Here is a 15528-nt window from a genome sequence, read left to right as displayed (position 1 = left end):
CTATACAAGTGAAAAGACTACCAATAGTTCGACATTTATACAAATTCGAATGAGTCATGTTGAGTAGTTGATGCATGGTTAAATTGTGTATATTGTGCTGTTTATAATTCAAACTAATGGTAACATATAATTGCATAATATGAATAATTTTGTTTATGTAGCTCACCCTTGCTTCTGTGTTTGTCTATCCTTGTATGTTTTCTCTTTTGCGATGATCACTTAATTGGTGTGAGCTTAGGAAGACATTTGTTTCAATTGCTTCCGCAATAGGCAATCAAAGGGATTCAGTAGAGAAGTTGGACGAATCTACAAATGTAGATGTTGTCTTTCTTAAGTTTGTTTCTTATAATAATTAATTTATCATATATGTGATATTCATTTTAATAGTATTTTAATAGTATTTTTTTTTCCACAAGTTATAATATAAGATGGTAAATCGAAATAACAAAAGATAAAAAAGGAGATTATTTAATAAAAAATATTTTGATTGTAAACCAAACATTTCAATTTCTGTTAATGTAAAAATTACTTAAAAATAAGTCTTTTTTCAGGACAAATAAATAGATTGATAAATTATTTATTACTCTTCAACCAATAGTATTAATTTTTATTTGAAAGAAAATAGTGTCATTTATATTTAATACACAATAAATAGTTAATTTTGTATTTTTGTGTTATTATTGATTAATTGTTAACTTAATGAAGTTATTTCACTCTGTATTTAACTTATCTATGAAGTGTTACTGAGTAGTTTTGGTAACAAGTAAAATAATTATGGATTAATCAAGTTTTATTTATTTTTTTATATTTGAGAATTTTTATGAATAAAAAAAATAAAATTAAGACCTTTTAATTGAATTGCCGTTCTTAGATTTTTTTTTTCTTAATTTTGTGAAGTGTTCTACCATATCTTCATATATGTTATTACATACTATTTTGTTATAACATAACATAATGATATAATGGCGAGATCTTTCCTTATTATTTTAATTAATTGAATGAATATTATAAATTAATTTTAAAAATAATTTTCATTTAATATATTAAATCTTATAAGAATATTGGGGTAATAGTTTCTTATACCAAAATATTATGCAATGATATTTACAAAATTAATAGAATAATATAAACTATGATGCCACATACTTAATAAAAAAAAAAATCTAACATCACATACTTAATTACAAATTTTTAAGTTTCTAAAAAGTAAATAGATTACAAAAATTTAATAAAAATTCTATTAAAATTTTTCAATTTATGGTGAAGTTAAAATTTAGTTTAAGTAAAATTTTTCTGGAAAAATCTATTTTTTAACCTAAAAATCTATTTACTTTTTCACTTAGATTGATGTCCAAAACATTACAAAAATTTAATAAAAATTTTATTAAAATTTATCAAATTTACGGAGAAGTTAAAAAATAATTTTGGAGAAATCTATTTTCTTTTTAAACTAAAAGATCTATTTAGTTTCCCAGAAATCAAAATTCCTTTACTACAAAAGACAGAGAAGAGGATCACAAATCCCAAAATTCCAACGCAAAAGCTATTTTCTTTCACTCTTCACACCCTCCTTTTATCCATCTCTCTAACCACTTTCTCTCTCTTTCATCGTCGCAACGGAATGGCTTCCTTCACGTGCTCCCCCACCTCCCTCCAGCTTCGATTGGCCTTCGCCGCACCCAAATTCCCCCTTACCCCGCACTTGCGAATGCGCAACCTCAAAATGAATCGCGTTCGCCCTCTACGCGCCGAGCGGGACGGTGCCGCCTCGGAGTGGACTGGGTCCGGGCTAAACCTCGACGGCTTCTCCGGCTGGTCCGACACCGACGCCGAGCAACAGAACGACAAGAAGGAGTCCTATGGAGGTGAGTGCGTTCTCCAAAATTGTATTCATCGTTCGCAATTGGTCACTGTTTAATTTAGTTATCCGTTTTTATTTTGCAAAATAATGAAATAACTTGAAGTTTTCCCATTGGTAATCCTTATGATGCATGGATGTTTCGATTACCGATATGCATGTTTTAAAGGCGTATGTTAAAACCTTTTAACCTACTCTCTCTTTTTTCTTTGTCTTATTTTTTTTTAGTATTGGAGGGATGTTTGACATAACTTGGATATAACATTTTTATTTAAATTTAATTAAATTATACCTTCTTTTTCTATAAAGTTTTCAAGAATGGCCGGTGTTAGTGATGATTCGATGATGATGCAAACTAGTAAAGATATTTGCTATTTTAAGTATAGTAAGGAAATCATGTAAGACTAAATAAAAGGTTAAAAATTTATAAGTATTACGTTAGAATACGTTGGTGGTGTAACAGTTTTTACAATATTGGCCAATCATAAATTGCATCATGTATGTTAAAACTGTTGACTGTTTGTAGCAATTTGTAAGTCATGGAACGTAGTTTGAAACTATTATTATTTGAGTAGATAATGTATGCACGGACAATATGAAAATATTTTGTGAAGTTTTTCATTGTCATATAATTGCAAATAACTTTGTAGTGATTATTTTAGAAGGCATGCCAACATTGACAGTGCATTAAATTAAACTCATTATTTGGTAGTTGTTGTTGAGGATAGTTTGAAATTACTTGTGGGTTCTGTTATATATTAAACATGATGGATTTTTTCGTTCATGATTGCACTTGAATTTGATTGGGTTATTGACTTGGTGCATTTGGATTGCATGTAAGTACTAATAAACATGGTTCGGAAATTGGGACAGTGGGATGTGAATTACTGAAATGTCAATTGTGTTTTGTGAAGTGTTAGCAATTTCACATTACTTAATAACACTTTTGAAGTAGTTTGCTTTCAGGAGTTGTGGGAGTAGGATTGGCTGGAGTGCTTCTCCTTTCAGGGCTTACCTTTGCTGCCTTATCTCTGGGCAAACAAACCGGTTCCAGTAAGTTGTCTTTGCTTGCTTATCTCGTGTCATAATCATTAAGTTACGTGAAATGCTTTCATGTGAGTGAATTAATTTGTCTTCTGTTTAACTAAATTTCTCTGTTCGAAACTGGAATGTGTATGGCTGGATACAGGACCAGAGCAGCACATGAAGCCCTTGACTACCCAGCAGGAGGAAGTTTTGTCTTCTGATGATCATAATAATGAAACAACAGAACAAACAAATGTTGATAAGGTGGAGCAAGGAAATGATAAAATAGAAGGTCAGATAGATATGTCCAATGATTATTCATCTTCTGAGTCGGGTAATATTTACCGTGACTATAGTATTGTTGATGATTCTGATATAGGATCCCAGTCGATATATGATAGTAAAAACCCCTCCGTTGATGTTGATGATGCCACTAAACATATATTTGTTCAAGAAGACTTACGGCATGAGTCAGCTTTTGATAACAAGTTAGTTTTTGCCAGTAAAAGCCCAGTCTCACTTGAATCTGAAAATACTGTTGATTCTTTTAATGCTAATGGATTTAGAGATTTTGATAGCAACCCTGCTGTAGATACAGCAGAATCTACTGCCAATCTTAAAGAAAACCTATTCAATGTTGATCCAGGAGATCTGCCCAACTACGATGGTGCTGAACCACCACACCTTAATGCTGTTCAGCATGATGAAATAACCAGTTCAAGTGGAAGTGTTACTTTTGGTTTTAGCGAAACCTATTCTAGTTCAGGTGCTGATAACGAGACTGAAATTGTTAGTGTTGTGGTCAGTCCCGAGTCAAATAACACGATTTCAGATCATAAGTTTTTCAATGAAGCTGTTGAAGAAAATATTCTGTCAGCTTCAGAGAAAGAAAGCCTTGATCTGAACAAAATTCCACAGGTCTCTGCTGAGGGAAATGAGCCATCCCTCGAAGAGTGGAGCATTCCTGGAAATGATGTGTTTGAAGAATCACCTGTTTTATTATCAGCCAATGCACTGGTAGATGAGAAGGTTATGAATGATAATTATGAGGTTGATGAAGTTAAATCTGAATCTCCAAATTTTAGATCCTTTTTCTCTGTTCCTGGTATTCCCGCTCCATCAGTAGTTTCTGCAAATGCACAAGTGTTTCCTGGAAAGGTTTTAGTTCCTGCAGCTGTTGATCAAGTCCAGGGGCAAGCACTAGCTGCACTACAAGTTTTAAAGGTAGTTATTTGTTTTTTATTTTCATGTATCAAGGTGATTATAATACCCTTTGCATTTATAATTTAATTCTAGTTTTTAATTCACTTGTTATTGTTCACTTGCATATTTTTACATTCTTAGGTCATTGAGCCTGATGTTCAACCTAGTGATTTATGTACTCGTCGAGAATATGCTCGCTGGTTGGTGTCTGCTAGCAGCACTCTTTCAAGGTAGTAGTTTATTTGTTCCTTTTACATTTGGTGTGAATGACCAAATGTGTTGTTATATATGTAATATGTAATACTTCTTGGCATTACATGTGTTTTTCTGGTAATTTGTTAGGAGCACTGTTTCGAAAGTGTATCCGGCCATGTACATAGACAATGTTACTGAGCTTGCATTTGACGATGTCACCCCGGACGATCCTGATTTTTCTACCATTCAAGGTCAGTACGTGACTTCATAATTTTTTAACATTACAACTTGTTGCCATATTCATATTTTGCCTAAAGAAGATCCAATATTAATTTTCAGGCTTGGCAGAAGCTGGACTTATTGAGAGCAGGCTTTCAAGACAAGATATACAATTGTCTGGTGATGAAGATGATAGTCCATTTTACTTCTCCCCTGGAAGGTACGTTCTTTCTGAATTTGGATATGTAATCTGTGAGTGCATTTTTTTGTATCTATGCAATGTACAATCATCATACAAAATTATTGCGATGGAACTTTAGACTTAGGCTTACATCGTACTTTGGTCCTTGTTTTGGTCTAGTTTTTTCAATGTGATCCTAGTTTTTTTTAATCAAAGTTCTAATTGTTATTAATTTTGTTCAATTAAATCCTTTTTATAACGTTGTTTAAATAGTTACCTTCATATAAACAATATATGTCATGTGTCGGTCATTGGTTATTTTGCTAGTATTTTAAATTATTTATTTATTTTTATTTTTTCAATTCAGTCTTTATATTTATTATTTTTGTTCAATTCAGTTCTATTTTTTTTTAAATAAAACAATTTTATCCCTTTCAATATTAAGACTAAATTTAATTTTTATATAAATGTTATATGGATATTTTTATTAGTTAGTATTTCTGAAATTATTTTTAAACCAACTCTAATAATTATATTCTAACGATACACTAAGAGTTGGTTAAAAAATAATTTCAAATATACTGAGTTTGAAGTGATAGACGTATTAAAAATAATTTCAGAAATATTAAAAGAAATACATATGTTTTTCCTTTTTAAAAGGTTAGTGACTTACATGTATTATTTTTATTAATTTTCTCAGTGTTTGATCACCTGAATGAAAATTTTAATAATAATATATATCTATATATATATATATATATTCAATGAAACAAGATGTTAAATAGCTGAAATGAGAATTAAACAATCTAAAATAAACACATTACAACTAAGTCATTCACATAATCACTTAACAAATAAGTCGCATAAAAGATATCAATGGATAATAAATAAAACTATGAAATCAAAATGAGAAAAAAAAATTTATTGAGAATAAAAAACAAAATGTAAAAATTTATTAACCACCAAAAATAAAAAATAAAATCCGAAATAGAAAAATTATTAAGGATAATATACAGTATTCACAAACTAGGACCAAATTTTTTTTGGGCCTTACTATATTAAAATTGTAGGAAGAATAATTAAACGTTACTTGAAGTACATAACAAATCATGAGTGGTTAACGAAATAAAAGAATTATTTCTAGTTTTGATCATCAGTAAACAAAATACAAATGGTACAATATGTACCCAAAAAACAACTCTAACTATATAATTATCAGAGTTGGTTTAAAAATAATTCTAGAAATACTAGTTAATAAAAATATCAATAACATTTATATAAAAATTAAATTTGGTCTCAATTTGAAAAGGGAAAAATTACACTATTTTAACAAAAAAATTAAGACTGAATTGAATAAAAATATCAAATATAAGAACCAAATTGGAAAGTATTAAAAAAATAAAAAGTGAAAAAAAATTAAAAAATTATAAAACAAATAACAAAAATACTACCGATTGACACATGGCATACTTAATTAACAAAACTAATGAAAATTCGGACTTGAATGAAAAAAAAAAAAAACTAGAATCACAGAAAAAAACTCAATGTAAACAGGGGTTAAGCCTTAGACTTAATATTTCATCTCATTTTTTCTTAGTTAGTGTGCAGTTGCACAACCTTCTGTTTGAGACGTGGTTTTAATTTTGTATGCTGTAGGCTACTTTTGTGATCTCCTTTTATGTTATTTTTGGCAGTCCTTTATCGCGTCAAGATCTTGTCAGTTGGAAAATGGCCCTGGAGAAAAGACAGCTTCCAGAAGCTGACAGAAAGGTTGCTCAACTTGTTTCTCTGTCTGATATGTTTAAGCTATCTTCTTAATTCCAACTTAATTGAAATAATGAATGTGTTGTTCTAATTCCTTGACTGATGAACAGACACTGTACCAACTTTCTGGTTTTCTGGACACTGATAAGATACATCCTAATGCATGCCCTGCCCTAGTAGCTGATCTATCTGCTGGCGAGCATGGAATAATAGCTCTTGCTTTTGGTAAAAATATGCTTAATCATATGCTTGATTGTGAATTTTGATTCACTTTCATATAATTTATTTACTGTTTCTTTTTTCCCAGTTATTTCTAATCTGTTTTTGGTTTTTAATTTTCGATATTCTTGTATTTTTGGGGCTGTGATATTTCAGGTTATACAAGATTGTTCCAGCCAGATAAGCCAGTTACAAAAGCTCAAGCAGCTATGGCTCTAGCTACTGGAGAAGCTTCTGAAATAGTTAGTGAAGAGCTTGCACGCATCGAAGCAGAATCTATTGCTGAAAATGCTGTTGCTGCTCATAGTGCTTTAGTAGCTCAGGTAGAGAAGGATATCAATGCAAGTTTTGAGCAGGAGCTTTTATTAGAGAGGGAAAAGATCAATGCTGTTGAAAAAATGGCTGAGCAGGCAAGACTCGAGTTAGAAAGGTTAAGAGCTGAGAGAGAAGAGGATAACCTTGCATTGACAAAGGAGCGTGCTGCTATTGACTCAGAAATGGAGGTTTTTTCAAAGTTAAGGCATGAGGTTGAGGATCAATTACAAATCCTTATGAATGACAAGGTAGAAATAGCACATGAAAAAGAGAGGATTAACAAACTCCGGGAACAAGCAGAAGTTGAAAACAAGGAGATTGCTCGTTTACAATATGAGCTAGAGGTAGAACGTAAAGCCCTGTCTATGGCCAGGTAAAATCATGAAACTTTTATGGGCAACTAAATATGTTATACCAGCTTTCAATTTTAGCTTTGTAGGATTGGTGAAAGTAGATAGGATTGGTGAGAAGCAGTGACAAATGTATTTTATTTTCCTTTTATTTTTGCCTTGGGCTAGGATTAATTAAGCAATTACTCTCCATCTCGTGTATCAAGTCACATTGAAGGGACTTAAATCCCACCTATAGAGGTAACATGTTAAAATGAAATCTGATAGATTCTTCTATGTTCTTTTCAAAAATAAGAAAATCAAGCCAATGAGCTAATAGATTACAGGAAGCAACTGCGATTGTTACTTTGATATGCTTGGCCCATTATTGTTCATGATGAATTAATGAAGTACGCACATTAAAGATTCAAATATATAATTTTTGGTACCTATATGTCACACTTCAATATTTGTATGAAACTGTCATAATGAAGTATGAAACTTCAATTGCTTTGTGAAAATGTTTTATTTAATTTCTACGGAGTAATTGCTCTCAATTTTTTTTCTTGCCATTTGTAGAACTTCTTCTAAGACTAGAAGTTTTGTATGGAGTTACTGTGCAGCATAGAGATAAAATTGAAAATGGCTGCTGTGTATATTATAAATTCCAAAATGTTGGTTATGTAGCAGTAGCATGTAGCAAGGACTAAATTGAAAATAGTTATACTGTTTGATCTTATCATGGTATTTTGTGGTGACCCATGACTTATCATTCTCCCTCTCTTCTTTCTTAAATATGGTGTCAATAACTTCATAAACTGAATATCAAAATGGTTCCCTTTCTGTTTCTCATCACCTTTCCTCTTATAGGTTGTTGCTCTTATTCAGCCTTAATGTATACTTTACATGGACTAAACTGGAGCATATTTTGTACAATACCAAATCGAAAATGAGTGGCACCTGAAGGGATCAGAAATATATTTTAACCCAACTAAAACTAATTACACAACTTACTTATGCTGATTCACTAATTAGACGAATGATCACCGTACATTCCCTCCTTTCTGACACTGCATTCCTTTGTGCGACTGTAATTTTCTCTAGCAACTATTTATATTTGCTTTACGGAATTAACATAGATGTGCTTGAATTTGTGAAATTTTACTAGCACTACCAGTATATTTAGTCCAGTGAGACAAATGCCTTATTGGCAATTGTTTATTGTAGTGAAATGAAACGGCTCAGATAAACTCATTTTTTGTATAAAACGATAGTTGTTACCCAATTACCATCTGAATAAATGGTTATGTTAATTCTTGGATTCAGGGCTTGGGCAGAGGATGAGGCCAAACGAGTGAGAGAGCAAGCAATAGCCTTAGAGGAGGCTAGAGATCGTTGGGAGAGGCATGGGATCAAAGTGGTAGTTGACGATGACCTCCGCAAGGAGGCCTCCGCTGGAGTTACATGGCTCAATGCCTCAGAGCAGATTTCGGTTCAAGGAACAGTCGACAGGGCCGAGAACTTATTGGACAAGCTCAAACTAATGGCATCAGATATCAGAGGAAAATCTAGAGACATACTTGACAAAATCATTCACCTGGTCTCCCAATTTATATCAAAATTGAGGGAATGGGCATCCAGAACAGGAAAACAAGCTGAAGAATTTGGAGAAGCTTCCATATCAAAGGTAGGTAAGTCAGCCAGTGAGTTGCAACAAAGTGCTATTGAAGTTGGATTTGGTATCAAAGAAGGTGCAAAGCGTGTTGCTGGTGATTGTAGAGAAGGGGTTGAGAAAATCACTCAAAAATTCACACAGAAGTTCAAGACCTGATATCTATTACCCTCAACATTTTTCAACCTTATTGGCTGTTGAGTGGCCGGTTAGCTTTGATTTATATTCAGTGCTTCAATAGAGATATGTACCAGACAGATGCAGGGACATTGGCGGTTCTAATGACTGCCTTTTGAAGATCACAACATATTCACATGAAGCCGTGTTTGTATAATTGATACTAGTAAGAATTGTAGTTGAGGAATAACCAGTTGTAATTCAACATGTTGTCATGCCTGCATCGCGTTTAGAGTAAAAGATAAGCGGCATGGATACTACTTTTCTTTTGAAGCATGCTTTGTGTAAGTTTTCATGAATCATGATCATTACTCACTCAAACGCCCTCTTTATTAGGAACCGTTGCAATAAGGGTGTTACTTTAATAAGTGATTTCATTTTTAAACTGTATAAAGATATTGGATTGTGATTCACCGTTACCATGATTAAAATGAAGGTTGAATATATACTATAACGTTTTATTTATGTCCAAGGTATGTGAAACTTTATAACGGTATAGAAGTTATATAGCTTAATAATTGTATTTTTGGATCTTAAGGTACAAAACGTGTATTATATGTGTTAATCTTGTCAATTATACAAGACGTTTATGCTCTCGGATATCTTCCAATCTTTTGATGTTATTCAATCTTTAGTGCTTTTAAAAGTTTTGGTACTTGAATATCTTTCTTAGAAATTTTAGTATTTAGGTATCTTTTAATTCTCATATATCTTTTAATCTTTATTTTTTTATATGCTTTGGTACTCAAATCTTTTGATCTTTGAATACTTTTCGATCCTTAGCCTTTTAGACATTTTGGTATTCATATATGTTTCAATATTTAGTGCTTTTAAACGTTTGATACTTAAAATATCTTTCAATCCTCAAACATTTTTCAATATTGAGCACTTTTAAACGCTTTGGTACTCGAATATTTTTAAATTCTCGGATGTTTTTTAATCCTAAACGCTTTTGTACTCATATATGTTTCCATTTGAGCTTATGTTGCACTTTAGACGCTTTTAAGTAGTTATCAGATGTATTTCAATTCACTATTAGCTTGTGAATATGTTGTTATCCAAGTTTGATCATATTATCGAAGTAAATTTTTGGATGTGGTTCATTCCATGTCCTCAACAACAATTTGTCACTAAGTTCTCAACTTCATATGCTTTATTATGGAGTGAATCCCCTCTGCAATAGAGGTTATCCCAGTTTGGGGTCAATTTGCTTCCATGCTTGTATTTTCTTGCATCACCAAGTTTGTGTAAAATTAGATCTCTTTTGTGAAAGACATGTTTTCTCTTATGCGTGTATTGTAGCGTTGCATTGCTTGATTATTATAGCTTCTTCTCTTACCTGAGTTTCTTTCCATAACTCATATATAAGGTCGAGATCAATTCATAAGTTATTATCATTATGAATAGGAAAATGATATATGAACAACAGTTTTGGACAACATTTAGACATGGTACAAGTGTCTAAATTTGATTCGTCCACGTGGAAATTAAAAGTAAAATGAAATGCTAACGTGGTGGCAAAGTGGTAAATTTTGAATTTGAAATTCATTCTCAAACTTTTGAGAGAGCTCGAGCCCCATCTGAACTTTCTAGAATGCTCGTGAACGTCGTGACAACACCGTCGGCTAGTCACCGTCTCGTAGTCACCGTCTCGTAGTCACTGTCGCCGGAGAGCCACCGTTCATCGGAAGAGGTGTCTTCCCTCCACCCAACCACCCAGTCCCGACGTAGTTTCGCTCGCGATCGTCCGACTACCGTCACGTAGTTGTCGTGCTAACGACCCACCACCGTCACCAGAGAGCCATTGTCCATCGGAAGAGGTGTCTTCCCTCCACCCATTGACCCACCCACTCCCGCCGCAGTCGCACCTCATTGCCGGCATAAAAAGGGCAAACCCTAGACGTTGTTCGTCCATCTTCTCTCCTCCCAGCCCACCGTGCCGCCACCGTTGGAGGACGAAATATACACATTTTATTCGATCCTCCCAACCTCCCAGTACCGTCCTAGTGTTGCCGGAGTGTCGCCGGAGTACCTTGATAAAAAGGTATTTTCTCAACTTTTTTCCTCAGGTAAATGATGAATAATTGTGTCTTGCTTTCTCTGTAGAATTTTTGCAATTTTATTTTGTGGTTTTGGTTTTGTTTCAATGCCTGTGATTTGAGTTAGGAGTATGAATAATTAAGTTGGTTTAGTGAGTGAGGTAAATAGATGAGGAATTAATATAGGTTTTAATTGTAGATTAAACACAAGGTAAACGAATAATGATTAGGAACAACTTAGAGGTAATAATAGTTATATGAAAGACATATCTTGAAAGAATATACAAGTGGCAATGCACTAATCACCGATTATGAAGACAAAGAAAAATTTATAGACTGATTATTCAGGGCTTCTGCAATCCACCTGAAACTTTTTATATATGATTTGAATAATTAAAATCATATATACAATTAAAACCTACAATTGTAAATCTGCAGTGCCACCTTGTGTTTAACCTACAATTAAAACCTATACAAATTCCTCGTCTATTTACCTCACTCACTAAGCCAACTTAATTATTCATACTCCTAACTCAAATCACAGGCATTGAAACAAAACCACAATTGCAAAAAATTCTACAGAAAAAGCAAGACACAATTATTCATCATCTACTTGAGGAAAAAAGTTAAGAAAATACCTTTTTATAAAGGTACTCCGGCGGCACTGCAATGAAGCTCCGGCGACACTCCGGCGACACTAGGATGGTATTGGGAGGTTGGGAGGATCGAAGAAAATGTGTATATTTCGTCCTCCAACGACGATGGCATGGTGGGCTGGGAGGAGAGAACACCGCGGCGGACGAATGGATTTACGCCGGCAATGAGGCGCGACTGGGTGGGTCGGTGGGTGGAGGGAAGACGCCTCTTCCGATGGACGGTGGCTCTCCAGCGATGGTGGTGGGTTGTTAGCACCGCAACTATGCGACGATGGTGGGACGATCGTGAGTGGAACTATGTCGGGACTGGGTGACTGGGTGGAGGGAAGACACCTCTTCCGATGAACCGTGGCTCTCCGGTGATGATGACTACGAGACGGTGACTAGCCGATGGTGCTGACACGACGTTCGCGAGCACTCTGGAAAGTTCAGATGGGGTTCGAACTCTCTTGAAAGTTTGTGAATTAATTTCAGATTCAAAATTCAAAATTTATCACTTTTTCTCTTCCACCACATCAACATTTCATTTTATTTTTAATTTCCACGTGGACGAATCAAATCTAGACACCTTTGCAGTTATCCAAACTGTTATTCATATATCATTTTCCTTATGAATATCAAAAAGCTTATCTGAATTTTAAAATTGTTCAAAGTCTTTGTTAATAAATTATCTGCCATTAAGGACGACAATAGGGTAATCTGTGCCTGCATATAATATTTTTCCAAAAAAACTTTTGCAGTTATTGTGTAGTGATAGTTGATAAAGCCTATGGTTTTATCCATTTACTAAAATAATCTATTGTCACTTTCAAAAAATTGTACTAGTGAATGAGAACAATATGAGTATATCTATTCCCAATGTAGTGAGAAGTCATAGAGTAATAATTATATGTAAAGGAAGAATCTATTTGTAATAATAATGACTTTTAACACTTAAAGTTATCAAGAGTTTAATGAATCTTTATATAATATATGAATATAACAGTGAATAAAAGAATTCGACAAACAATTAAATATGTATTTTCTATAGTGGATGTTGTATTTATAAACTACTAAACCAAAAATAAAATATATATATTAAACAAATTGTGTTACTTGAATAATAAAAAAATATATTTTAAAAATATTATATAAATCAACTATTATATCATAAAATCTTATAAAGCTTTGATAATAAATTATGCATGATAATATTTTATATATTATATAAACAATTATTATATTATAATATCTTGAAAATATAATATAGTTATATATTTCTAATATAGATATTAATATTAATTTTTAAAAATGACATATTTTTTAAAATTGGATTAGATTTAAATTAATTTAACATAAACTGAAAAAAAATACTGAGAATATTAGCTATCGAATGGGTGAAAACAGTTAAAAAAAGTTTTTTGGACTCTAAATCTATTCAACATAATAATATGATAAAACTAAACAAAATTCATATGAATATGTGAATTAATATAATTGATTTAAATAAATATTAATTGAAAATATATAGGTTTAATCATCTCCGACATCCCTATTTATGCATGATTGTCTCAATTTGGTCCGCGTATTTTCAAAAGTATCGATTTGGTCCCTGATTATGTAAATTTGAATCAATTGAAGGCTTGCCGTGAAGTTGGCTGAACGGTGTTAAGAAAATTGACATGTGGGTTGGTGACAGGGTTAAGTGCTTTGGACGTGGCAGATTATGGTCATCTTACCTGACTGTGCTTAATTTTTAATATTTAAAATTTATAATTTAAATTCAAAACGCAACGTTTTTACTAAAAAGAAAAAGTGATTAGTGGTGAGCAACCTGACTTGGGTGTGTCATTGGGGATAATTGGGGATAAGAGGGAAAATAGGGTTCTTTCGAGGGTTTGCTTTCTGGTTGGAATTTGGGGGACAATTGGATATAACGTTGGTATTTGGTATAGTTGGTGAGTAAATAGGTTTCGTTTCAACATTTCTGAGTGATTAATCGATGGTATTTTGGTGACTTAGAGAAGCGGTTGTCGGTGAAGCACGTGGAAGACAGTGGCGAAATTGTTCGTAGTGAAAGTGTTTGTGGCAAAAGGTTAGTAAATGCGCTTTTCATTGTCCTTTTATGGTTGTCCGACACTGTTGCATGTTGTATAATGTTTCCTTTTCGAAATGCATGTGGTCCCCCATTATTAAAGTGTTGTTGTGTAATTGTCTTTTTCATTAGGTTCTGGTTTGCCTCTATTGTTAATACTTTTTGCTGTGGTCCTTATTACTTTATAGGTTAAAATATAAGTTTTGTTTTTACGTCATGGAAGAAAATTTTGAAGTTGTTTTCCACCACGGTGGAAACTTTGTAAATGAAGGGAAACTTATCTATAAGGGTGAGAGTACAACTTATTCGTTTGACCCAGACCTTTGGAGCTATTTCTTGGTAGTAAGTGTAGTAAAAGGGTTAGGTTACAATGAGTTTAAGGAGTTGTGGTACTCTATAGGTGGTTGTTCTGTGTTAGAAAATAGGTTGGAGCCTTTGTTGGATGACGTAGGAGCCATGCAGATGATAACCTTAGCTAGGCTTAATGGGCAAATGCATCTATTTGTGGTTCATAAAGTGTCTAAACCTGACATAATACATATGTTAGAATATGTTCCTCAAAATACAGTTGAAGAGCAAGGTGAGGGTATGGTTGAGGCTGAACATGAAAAGGAAGGTGGGGGTATGGTTGAGGGTGAATGTGAACAGGAAGGTCTGGGTTTGGTTGAGGGTGAACGTGAAGAGGAAGGTGGGGGTATGGTTGAGGGTGAATGTGAACAGGAAGGTCTGGGTTTGGTTGAGGGTGAACGTGAAGAGGAAGGTGGGGGTATGGTTGAGGGTGAATGTGAACAGGAAGGTCTGGGTTTGGTTGAGGGTGAACGTGAAGAGGAAGGTGGGGGTATGGTTGAGGGGGTATGTGAAGAGGAAGGTGAGGTTGCTGGTAATGAAGGTGATAAAATAACTGAAAATGTTGTTGATGGAGAAGAAAGAGTTTAGGCTGATGATGTTGTTGAAGGTCACATTGAAACAAAGGTTGCTGTGGGTGAGGTTGAAGAGGATGCTGCTGATGTTCGTAGCTGGACTTCTAGTGGAGAAGATGATGCTGGGAATGACGAGGTTAATTATGAGTGTATGGATGGTCTGGTTGATGTTAATGTTCAATGTGATTTAGAAGAGGATGTAGGAGATGAAGTTGCAGATTGGTTTGGTAATGTCCAAGTTGATGTGCAATCTGATGATAGTGATCTTGATGATGGAATAAGTTGTGATCTTGACAGAGGGTTGTCTGATGACGAATGGAAATCTGATGAATTAGACAGTGGAGCAGAAAGTGATGGGCAAGATGATGAAGAGGAAGGGTATGGGAAGTTTGAAACATTTTCCATGCCTAAGACAATGTTAGATTATAAATGGGATGTGGGAACCTATTTTGCTAACAAGCAAGATTTTGTGGATGCCATCAAAACATATTCAATAGAAAATGGTAGAAATATTAAATATCTTAAAAATGATAAGAAGAGATGTAGGCTAAAATGTATGGGTGCTAAAGGAGAGTGCCCCTGGATGGCATATTGTGCTATATGGAAGCTATTCATACATGGCAATTGAGGACTATTGTTGACAATCACATATGTAGTAGAGAGCACAAATTAAGATTGCTT

General features: G+C 33.6%; 1 protein-coding gene across 4 annotated transcripts; it reads left to right on the top strand.

The window, feature by feature from the left end:
- The first annotated feature begins 1513 nt into the window (after positions 1-1513).
- Positions 1514-9473, top strand: LOC106772249. 4 transcript variants are annotated; one of them, XM_014658552.2, is made up of 11 exons: positions 1514-1865; positions 2825-2911; positions 3048-3176; positions 3531-4108; positions 4229-4317; positions 4430-4533; positions 4622-4721; positions 6377-6452; positions 6557-6671; positions 6822-7353; positions 8636-9473. In XM_014658552.2, the coding sequence occupies exons 1-11, from the start codon at positions 1622-1624 to the stop codon at positions 9138-9140; spliced, it is 2559 nt and encodes an 852-aa protein (XP_014514038.1). In that variant the 5' UTR covers positions 1514-1621; the 3' UTR covers positions 9141-9473. The 4 variants fall into 4 exon arrangements, with proteins under 4 accessions (XP_014514038.1, XP_014514023.1, XP_014514030.1 ...); XM_014658537.2 differs by having other exon boundaries at positions 3264-4108; XM_014658544.2 differs by having other exon boundaries at positions 3048-3218.
- Positions 9474-15528: the final 6055 nt, after the last annotated feature.

This window comes from Vigna radiata, chromosome 1 (genome assembly GCF_000741045.1).
Source record: "Vigna radiata var. radiata cultivar VC1973A chromosome 1, Vradiata_ver6, whole genome shotgun sequence".
NCBI lineage: Eukaryota > Viridiplantae > Streptophyta > Magnoliopsida > Fabales > Fabaceae > Vigna > Vigna radiata.
The sequence above is the reverse complement of the archived record's forward strand: the minus strand, read 5'-3'. Positions and strand labels throughout refer to the sequence as shown.

Coding starts and splice junctions, on each gene's coding strand:
- LOC106772249 (XM_014658527.2), top strand. CDS start 1,622: ATGGCTTCCTTCACGTGCTCCCCCACCTCCCTCCAGCTTCGATTGGCC. Junction 4,318..4,429: donor GCTAGCAGCACTCTTTCAAG/GTAGTAGTTTAT, acceptor GTAATTTGTTAG/GAGCACTGTTTCGAAAGTGT. Junction 6,453..6,556: donor TTCCAGAAGCTGACAGAAAG/GTTGCTCAACTT, acceptor ACTGATGAACAG/ACACTGTACCAACTTTCTGG.